This window comes from Culicoides brevitarsis, chromosome 1 (assembly GCF_036172545.1).
Source record: "Culicoides brevitarsis isolate CSIRO-B50_1 chromosome 1, AGI_CSIRO_Cbre_v1, whole genome shotgun sequence".
NCBI classification, from domain to species: domain Eukaryota; kingdom Metazoa; phylum Arthropoda; class Insecta; order Diptera; family Ceratopogonidae; genus Culicoides; species Culicoides brevitarsis.
The window spans coordinates 19,968,924-19,978,921 of record NC_087085.1 but is presented as its reverse complement, the minus strand read 5'-3'; the positions used below and the strand labels follow the sequence as shown (position 1 = coordinate 19,978,921).

At 27.4% G+C, this 9,998-nt stretch overlaps 2 protein-coding genes across 2 annotated transcripts; one reads left to right on the top strand and one right to left on the bottom strand.

Moving 5' to 3' along the window:
- Positions 1-4,240: 4,240 nt before the first annotated feature.
- LOC134837411 (clavesin-2-like) lies at positions 4,241-6,616 on the bottom strand. Its single transcript, XM_063852785.1, has 5 exons — positions 6,384-6,616; positions 5,843-6,091; positions 5,582-5,775; positions 5,406-5,516; positions 4,241-4,456 (listed from the first exon to the last, which is right to left on the bottom strand). Exons 1-5 carry the CDS (start codon positions 6,562-6,564, stop codon positions 4,241-4,243), a joined length of 951 nt encoding a protein of 316 aa, XP_063708855.1. The 5' UTR covers positions 6,565-6,616.
- Positions 6,617-9,233: 2,617 nt separating this feature from the next.
- Positions 9,234-9,998, top strand: LOC134827276 (phosphopantothenoylcysteine decarboxylase). Its single transcript, XM_063839858.1, has one exon. The coding sequence runs from the start codon at positions 9,369-9,371 to the stop codon at positions 9,936-9,938; it is 570 nt and encodes a 189-aa protein (XP_063695928.1). The 5' UTR covers positions 9,234-9,368; the 3' UTR covers positions 9,939-9,998.

Genomic DNA, 9,998 nt, shown 5'->3' with positions numbered 1-9,998 from the left:
TATGATGGTTTTGTCCGTCTTGAAGTAAGTGCCTAGTTTTTTGAGGATATTAAAGAGGAGGCATCAGGTCGCTACGACACACTGGCGAAAGTATATCAGGATGAAATGGTGATGATGATGGTGTCTATGAGTGGTGTGTGCTCGAAAGAACTTCAATAAATAAACTGTTGTATAAATTGTGTGTCGATTGCGCATTGACTTACATTTTCTCGTCTCCTCCACATATCTCACACACATGCACATGCACGGACAAAAAAACAACATCATCTCCACTCTTGAGCATAACAACACTTGAAAATTCAAGGGCTGGCACCCTTATGTTCCGCCAATGACAATCGAGGAGGGGCGTTCTCCTGCCAGGATTACGTAGCGAGCACGTTTCTACGACGCCGTACATGGAAAAAGTAACAAAATGGAATAGAACAAGGACAGCAAGATGCATTCGGGTCGTGTGCGAAGGAAGGAGAGAAAATGCTCTCTAGATAAAATATAACCAGAAACATAATAAGCTGCTTCAAAATCATCATACTCGTCGATCGAAGGTACAGAGGCTCAAACAGCGAGCAAAAAAAAAAGTTTCATGTAATTTTGAGAGTTGTTGTAATGGATGTTATTAAATAGCAGTGTGTGCGCATACAAAGGTGCGCTTGAGCAGAATATCAAGTAACAACAACAACAACAAAAAAAGATAATAATATAAAAACATGTCCTAGTATCATAATGCAAAATGAGGACATACTTTATTAAATAAATATATTGCTTTTGTTGTCCGTGCACACGTAAAAAAAACGAGAAAAATAAATGATATAATGAAGGGAAAATGAACATAATCATGATGATAAAAAGGTTTTCCTTGCTCTACTTTTGTGAAAGAGGAGCGAGAAGGTGTAACAATGTTGCGTGGTGTGAGAAACGCTCATTAATGTAATCACGAAAAATTTCCGCTTGTTTTTTCGTGTCACAATGTCACTCAAATAAAAAAGTTAGAAATTCGATGGAGGTGAAAATTTTACTTTTTTTTTTAGTTTTGATTAAAATTTTTTTTTTATTTTTTTAATTTTTCAAAAATTGATTATAAATAATTTGTTTTTAAAGACAATTTTTTTCAATGATTTTTCTAAGTTTTATTTTTTTTTATTTTCAAAAATTATTTAAAAGATTTTTGTTGTTAAATATTTTTTTATTTATTTAAAATTTAAATTAAATTTATTAAAATTTATTCAAATTCACACATTTAATTCATTTTTTACTAAACTAAACTTTATTTTTCTTCTATTTTAATTTTATTTTTTTTCTGAAAATTTCTATGATATAAAGAATTTTATCATTCAGTATTCTTTTAATTTATTAAAAATTATATTTTTTAATTGATTTAAAAAAAATAATAATCCAGAAAATTTATTAATTGGTAATAAAAAAAAAAGTAATAAAAAAATATTAAAAATAATTTTAAAAAATATTTTTTAAAAATTATTATTTTTATAAATTTTATAAATTTCTTAAAAAATTAATTTAAAATTCAAGTCAAATTATATAAACAAAATAAAAAAATATTTAATATCTACATATGATTTTTATATTTTTTTATTAATTTTGTTTTTTATTTTTATTACCAATTATAAAATATTCAAATTAACTTGAACTTTTTAAAATTTATTTTTAAGTTTAAAATTTTTAAATCAATTAAAAAAATAAATTTTAATAAATTTATCTCCCCGAAAAAAAATAATTTTACAATTTTTATTATTTTTTACTTTTTTTTCTAGAAAGAAACATAGATAAAAATTAGAATTAAATACAAAATCAAAAAAGACAAGAAACTGGTTTGTTTCTAAGACGAGAACACATTTTTTGGCGACAAGCTGTCTGGACGATCTACGTATGAAACGAAAAAAAAGAAAAGTAAAGAAGAGAATATTAACCAGAATTATATATTTTTTTTATTGTCTACCTTTTTTTCTTTACATTTTTCAAATAACCATAAAGACAAAAAAAAAAGAAGAAAGAAAATAAATCACGAAGACACACACTTCGTCGATGAGTCGAAGGAAGAGGAGGAAAAAAAACTTCTAACCATATTGCACATTATTATTTCTGCTATTAACGAAAGGTGTGAGTTGCTTCCTTTTTTTTCTTATTTTTTTCTCGAGCGTACCTACTTAAAACGCTATAAGGAGATGCACGAAGAAAGAGATCCCCATAGCAAATCGATCACAAAGCAAAAAAAAAAGTGGAAAAGAATGCCGATTCTATTGACTTTTTTTTCATCTAAATGGGACATCTTCACGACAACGACACGAAATAATGAACATAAAAACACTTTTCAATCGATCATGATCGCAAACACACACACAAAATGTCATATCCGGTCGACCAGACAATTTCTTTGGTCGTCCTTTTATTGTTACAACTCTCCGGCAAAACGCACGATGCAATGTTAGATAATCAATTTATTCCTTATTTTAGGTCTATTACGAAAAGGTTCCGCAATATTTGATCAGGATCGGGCACATGATTGATGACCCACAGTGACAAAGTAAATAAAAGAGAGCGATTTTCGGTAGGCAGAACCAAATTCCGTGTCATTGTTGCGTGTGAGGATGATGATTTTTTTTTTGCGAAGCGACGTTTTTTTTGTTGTTCTGATGTGACTTTTGGACAAATATTTGTTCAAGTGTCGAACTGAAATGGATTGACGAGCGGGACTGGCAGAGGAAAAGACAGGAAGCTGGCAGGCATTGGTTGTTCTATTCAAATTTTTTTCTATTGAACAATGGTGCGGAGGAAAAAATGATGCATTTGGAATCGATGTAATTTTTCGAATGAAGATATTCGATCAAGTTTTTTTAGATTTTTAAAGAAAATTACGGATTTTTAATTATTTTTAAGGTACAAAAATTCAAAAAGTTTTAAAATTAAGAAAAATTCCTAATTTTTCAAGTTTTTAAATTAAATTAATTAAAAATTGAATTAAATTAAATAAAAATTAAATTAAAAAAAATTAAAATTAAATTAAATTTAAAATTAATTTAAATTAAATAAAACTCCTAATTTTTTAAAAAGTCTTTAATTTTTGTAAAAACTTATAAAAATTATAATTTTTACTCTCATTTTTTATTAAAAAAATTTTTTTGATAGAAAAAAAATTAAAATTTTATAAAAAAAAATATTTTATTTTCTTTCAAATATTTTTTTAAACAAAAAAAATCAAGTAAAAATTTTAGTTTTTAAAATTTTACCTAAATTAAATTAATGTTACAAAATTAATTTATGTTAAAATAATTTTACTTATTTAAAGAAGAAATATCTTGACCTTACTTAAAAATTCTACTGAAGCTTAAAAATTTCTTCTCAAATGCACTAAAGACTCTTAAATCTCATTAAAATATTCAAATTTCATCATTACTTTAATTTTTGTCTCATTTTTTCTACTTTTTAATTTTTTTTCTCTCCCAAAGATTCTCACCAGTGCACCAACACACTAAAAATAAGCCGGAAATCTCTTATAATTTTCCAATAAAAAATCTTCGATGACGCTCGTCACTCGTCGCTTCTAAAGCAGGATCCATTTATCACGGCATTATCATCATTCACAATGGAGGACAAACAGAAAAATCTCTTTTGATCACTTTTGGAAACGAATTCCGTCCAGGAAGTGGAAGGACAATGACTTGATGTCGTGCGCGACGACGAACAAGGATTAAAAAAACAGGAATAAGTGGTTTGAATAAGAGGTCCTTCAACCACTTTTCCCGAAAATCATCTTCACTCGCACTCCGGCTAATCCCGTTGTACGTAAATAGAGCGTATCTAACTGACAAAAAAACCGTTATACATTACAACAAAAAAAAAACAACAATAAATTATGTTTTCCACCATTGATATGCGAAAAAATGTCGATGTCGAGGTAGATCGGGATTTGTCTTGTCCCCTAATTGTATTAGTATTTTGCTCGAAAGTTTGTTGTGATGGTGATCGAGAGCGTTTGTACGAGTGATAGACCTACAATTTTAATCCTATCCTCGAAATACTGCCAAAAAATAATAAAATAGGAGTGTTTGTGTGCGTAATTGAAGTGCATGGCATGTTTTGGGTAGGGAATAACAAGCGACTTCAGCTGCCACGTATTGTTGTAAGTATTTTTCTGAACAATTAATGTTTACATTTGCCATTGAGATTCAGTCGGATAAGTTTTTTTTTAACATTTTATTGTATTTAATGTAATTTACTCTCATTTTTTTCACTTTTTCAAATTTTCAGCATTAATTTTTGCGACTTCATCCATGTAACCGAAAGTAGCGGCATGTGCGAATTCCTCTGAGTTGTCCATCATGACTTCGGCAAAGAGCTTTCCATCGATCTCATCACAATTCATCGTGCCACCCAAGCAAGGACGAACTGATTCTGGTCCAAGGTGACTTGCAAGACGTTCAACGTGACTTTTGTGGAAGAAAATCTAAAAAAAAAGTTTAGGTCGATGCCTCATTTTAATAGTTAAAACGGGATAAAATAAAACAAAATTAAAAATTTCATCAAAAATGACCTTTTTGGTCTATTTTCATAATTTTTAAAGAGAATTTCAAAAATTAAAAAAAATGAAAATCTAAAATTCATAAAGGATCTCTCAACTTTTTAAATATCAATCTATTTTCAAAATTTTGTACTTTATTTCTCCTAAAATCTTTTTAGGAAAAAAAAAATCTCATTTTCAAAAACTTTTGACGAAATTGATGCTCAAGTCATTAAATAAATTAAAAAAATTAAATAAAAAAGGGTTTGAAAAAAAAATAAATATAGGTACCTAATGAATAAATTTAAATTATTTAGTTATTAAAATATTAAAAAATATTTAAAACATAATAAAAAAAATTAAAAATATTTATTAGTAATTTTCTGATTTTTTATGCTTTTAAAATCTAAAATAAAAAATAAAATAAATCAGAAACTTTTAAAAATTTCTTTAAATTTTAAAAATAAAAAAATCTATCTAAAAATTAATAATAAATAAATTTTAAAAAAAAGTTTTCGTTCACATTTTGAGAAAAAAATATTTTTAAAGAGAAGAATTTGACTAAAAAATTCATTTTTGACTAAAAGTTTCAATTGAAAAATAAAATTATTTTATTCAAAAATTTTGAACAAAACAACTGAACTTCTTTTTAAATAAATTAACTAAAAAAATATTATAAAAAATATACCTAAATTTAATCAAATTTTTTACCGTTGATCAATTTTCAAAAAAATAAAAAAAAAATAAACAGGCAAAAAATTTTAAAAATATTTTGCAGTAATTTTCTGATTTTTTTTTGCTTTAAAAAAAAATTATGTTTAAATATTAATTTTAATTTTTTCAAAATTAAAATTTTTTTTAAAAATGTTCAAATTAATCAGTCTAAATTTCTTACCCTTGTTTTTAATTTTTGACAGAAAAATGGCTTTAACATTTTGTACAACACGTTAAAGAATGCTGGATTATGGACCACATGAAAGGCTTTGAGGCGCAAGGGAGCAACGTGCTAAAAAAAAACAAAATTTTTAAATATTTTTAGAAATTAAAAAAAAAATTTTTTTTTTCGCTTACCTGAACGTACTCAATTAATGTAATTGCAAACGGAAGTGAACAGTACTGCAATTGTCTAAAAGTAATGCCGGTCATATCAAATACCATTACACAACCATTTATCTGTGTCAATGGCTCAACTAAAGCCACCTCTACAGCTAACTGCACTCCGCGAAAAAGTTCGTTCAATGAGAATTTTTCAGGAGTCCAATCCTCTAAAAATAGAAAAAAATCAATAAACTTTGATAAAAATATAAAAAATTTAAAAAAAAAATGACTCACTCGCTCCGGATAAAATCAAAATCCTTCGTCCATATTTATCACGACGCGGTTGAATGTTGATGACACGATGCTCGAAAGCCCGTTTTGCTGTTTCCGGAACCAAATTTGCACCGTATTTTGGATGTCTAATTCTGAATTTGTAGTATCGAGCTATTAACTCGTAGGCACTTTTGGCATAAAATTTTGTAGGTCGTAAAAATTTTATAAGAAAGTCCTCTTCTTCGATTGGCACATGGAGATTTGCATCAGCTGAAACGAGAAAAAAACAGGAATTGCATTAAAAAAATCTAGAAACTAACTCGTCAGGTAAATATTTTTGTTTTCTAATACAAAACAAGTATGACGCAAAAATTTGTATAATTTTTTCGAGACATTGATTAAACTGGTTTTAAACACACGGAAATACGCAAAAAAAAACATCATATGAGAACCATTGAATTTTGGTAAAACAAGTTCAAGGTCATCTAATAGCAAAATAACATCTTTTTAATTCAAATTAAAAAAAAAATTTAAATTCAATGTTTTTGACATAATTTTTTACCTTTAATCAGTTCCCGCAACTCTTCGATGCCTTTTTTAACATTTTCCGGAGTCTCACGGAGCTCAACTTCAGCTTTTTTCCTATATTCTTCAGTAACTCCGTCATATTCGGGTTTAAGTTCGAATCCTTCGGCGATTTGCAAGTAGGTTCTACCACGTTCGTCGATTTTTTTCTGTTGCATATTCTGTATCTTAATTTTTTTCAAAGTCACTTTAAATAAAAAATTCCAAAAAATTCCGCGACACTTTTAATTTAACACGCGTTCCGTGCGATAACTTTTTTGCGAATGAATTAAAAATTTGCTAATTTTTTGTGGTCTTCTTCTGCGAGGAAAAAAATGTTATCTTTAACCGGTTTAGGAATTTTGGCTTGTTTTTTTTTTGACAAAGAGGTGTGTTCAATGTCGTGTGTGTTAGATCCTAATATTATCAGACAGAAATGCATATAATTTATGCAGAAATTTGTTTTTTATGATATATGGCATAGGTGCGATAACCTCTTGAACGGAACTTTTTTAATTAATTACCGATCAATATTGTCTGGGTTTTTGAACTTTGTAATATTTTAAAATTTTAATGTAATATTTTTATGGTTTCTTTTAATTTTGTTAATTTTTTTTTTTTTGAAAAATGATTCACCTTTCTTATCTTTCTCTGAAAATTCAAGGATAATGATATTTGTCATTTTGCGGGTTTTTAATAGGAAAAATATGTAAAATAATCACATTCATATTAAAAATTCGTTTATTTTGTCATTTTTAACAGTTTTTGAGTGAGTTTGACACAAAATTTTGAAATGAAAAAAATATAAATCTTTTTTCAAAATTTTCAAAATAATTTTCAACAAAATTATTGAAATTTTTTTTCAAAAAATTAAATTTATGTATGAAATTATTAAAAATACAGTAAATAATTATTAATTCAAACTAATTAATTTTAAATAGTACAATATTTAAAAAAATATTTCTTAATTAATTTAAATTAATTTAATCATGATTTCTTCAACAAACTCCAAAATATTTTAGGTTTTAAATATTTTCATGATTTTCTCATAGTTTTTAACATAAAAAATTTAAAATGACCATCATTTTATTTTTTATTAATTAAGTCTGGGACTTTCGGTGAATTTTTTTTTTAAAATAAACAAAAAATATAAGTTGGTTAAAATATAAATAATTAAATATAAATATTAATAATAATAATTTAATAATAATAATTAATAATTTAATAATAATAATAATAATTTAATAATATTAAATTTAATTTTCTCAAATTTATTAATTTTTATAAAAAAAACTTTTTTAAAAATTTTAAAAAATTCAAAGAAATTCATCATTTTTAATTTTCTAAATAAATTTCCAAATTTTTGAATAATTTTTGATCGAAACAAAAAATTTTTTTAAAAATTTTATAAATTTTCTTACGAAAATTTATGAATTTCTAAATATTGATAAAAATTTTGATTTGATAGAATTTTCACTGTTTTTCAATTAAACATTTATTTGTTTAATTAATTTTAATTATTGATTCATGATTTCTTCTACAAATTTCCAAGAATTTTAAAATTTGAACAGTTTTCACGATTTTCTCATCAATAATGCGTGAAAAATTCTAAAATTATCATCATATTCTTTTTTTTAATTATTATTTAAAAATTTTTTAATATTTTTTTAATTAATTATTTAGGACTTTCGGTGATAATTTGTTTTAAAAAAAATACATACATATAAAAAAAATTATTTGTAAAAATATAACTTATAAGTTGGTTTTTGAATTATAAAAATTATAATTTTTAATTTTTATATAAATTTTAAAATTCATTTTAATACCTTTAGAACTTTAAAACTTTTTCCTTGTGTTGTTTATTTAAAACATGTTCAAAAACTTATGTTTTATCAGGTTTTATTTTAGATTTTTTTACAAAAATAATATTTTTTTTTTTGTAAAAACTATCATTTTTGTCTTTAAATTATATTTTATAAAATTAAAAAAATATAACGGCCCTTATCAGTGGTGGATTAACAAAATTAGTAGAACAAAATTCTTTAAAATAGACCTACTTAGATAAAAAAAAAACTACTTAGATGCTGCTTACTGATAATGGAAACGTCGGTTAATGAAATTTTTGACCTGAAATTGGCCTGAAACCCAATTTTTCAAATAACGATATTTTTTGTGCGCAGTTTTTAAAGTGACGGAGTGAGACGATCGAAAGTGATACTGTTATAATTGAGGCTCGTGACGACTTGCACGAGGAAATCCATAGTGACTATGAGGGGGAATTTGAGACGAATGAAATTGAACTGTTATATGCTGTCAGGTAAGTATACCAGTACTGGTATACTTACCTGACAGCATATAACAGTATCACTTTCAGCCGACTCACTCCGTCACTCGGATTTCGCATGCAATTCAGTCACGAGCCTCTTGTTTTCGTGTCGCAGATGGCGCTGAAATCTTTAAGAGTCTAATCGTCGTGTTCTCTCCAGGTAAACACAAGAGATTTTTCATCAAAATCACCTTCATTCACTTCTTAATTTAACAAAATCACTCGTTCACAATGTCGTCTATGACATTTTCTCAAAAGAAATTCACCCCCGTGCCCCCACAAAAAGGTAAATCGCGTGAAAAATCATTCGAAAAGTCTTTCAATTCCATTTGTTTTTATTATTTTTTAGGAAGTTTCCCTTTGGACCACTTCAATGAGTGCAAAAGACAGATGCTCGCCTACATGCACTGCTTAACGAACAATGACGAGGACAATTCAAAGTGTCGTGTGCAATCAAAGGAGTATCTAGAGTGCCGCATGGAACATAATTTGATGGCAAAAGAAGACATTCGCAAATTAGGATTCAAAGATTTAGTGCAAAAAGAAGAAACAGCAAAAGTCGCTTCATAATATTTTAAATTTTCGTCTTGTGATCCAAAAAATAGATAAAAATAGAAGAGTTTTTAACACAAATTTCGTGTATCAATCCAAAAAATCATGGAAAAGTCCGGAAAAAATATTTTAATCGCCTGTACCGGTAGTGTTGCCACCATAAAACTTCCTCTTCTCGTGCAAAAACTCCAAGAAAAATCATCTGACATCGAAATTAAAGTAATTTGCACCGACAAAGCCAAACATTTCATGGAAACGGTCCCTGACCTTCCGTCAAACGTTCAAATTTTATCCGATGCCGACGAATGGAGTGCCTGGAACAAACGCGGGGATCCCGTAGTTCACATCGACCTTGGAAAATGGGCTGATTTGATGGTAATTGCACCTCTTGACGCAAATTCACTCGCAAAAATCGCCTCTGGAATTTGTGACAATTTACTTCTTTGTACCGTGCGAGCGTGGGATTTTGCAAAACCACTACTTTTCTGCCCTGCGATGAACACCCGGATGTGGGATCATCCATTGACGCGGCAGCACATTGATATTTTGAAGAGTTGGGGCTTTGTAGAGGTGCCGTGCGTGGCCAAGACTTTGATGTGTGGCGATACCGGAAATGGCGCCATGGCGGAAGTGGAGACTATTGTAACGGAAGTCATGAAATTTGTGGAGAAATAAAAATTTATCGGGGATTTTTTCAATTTTTTTTTTATTTTTAATAAATTCTTATCATCATTA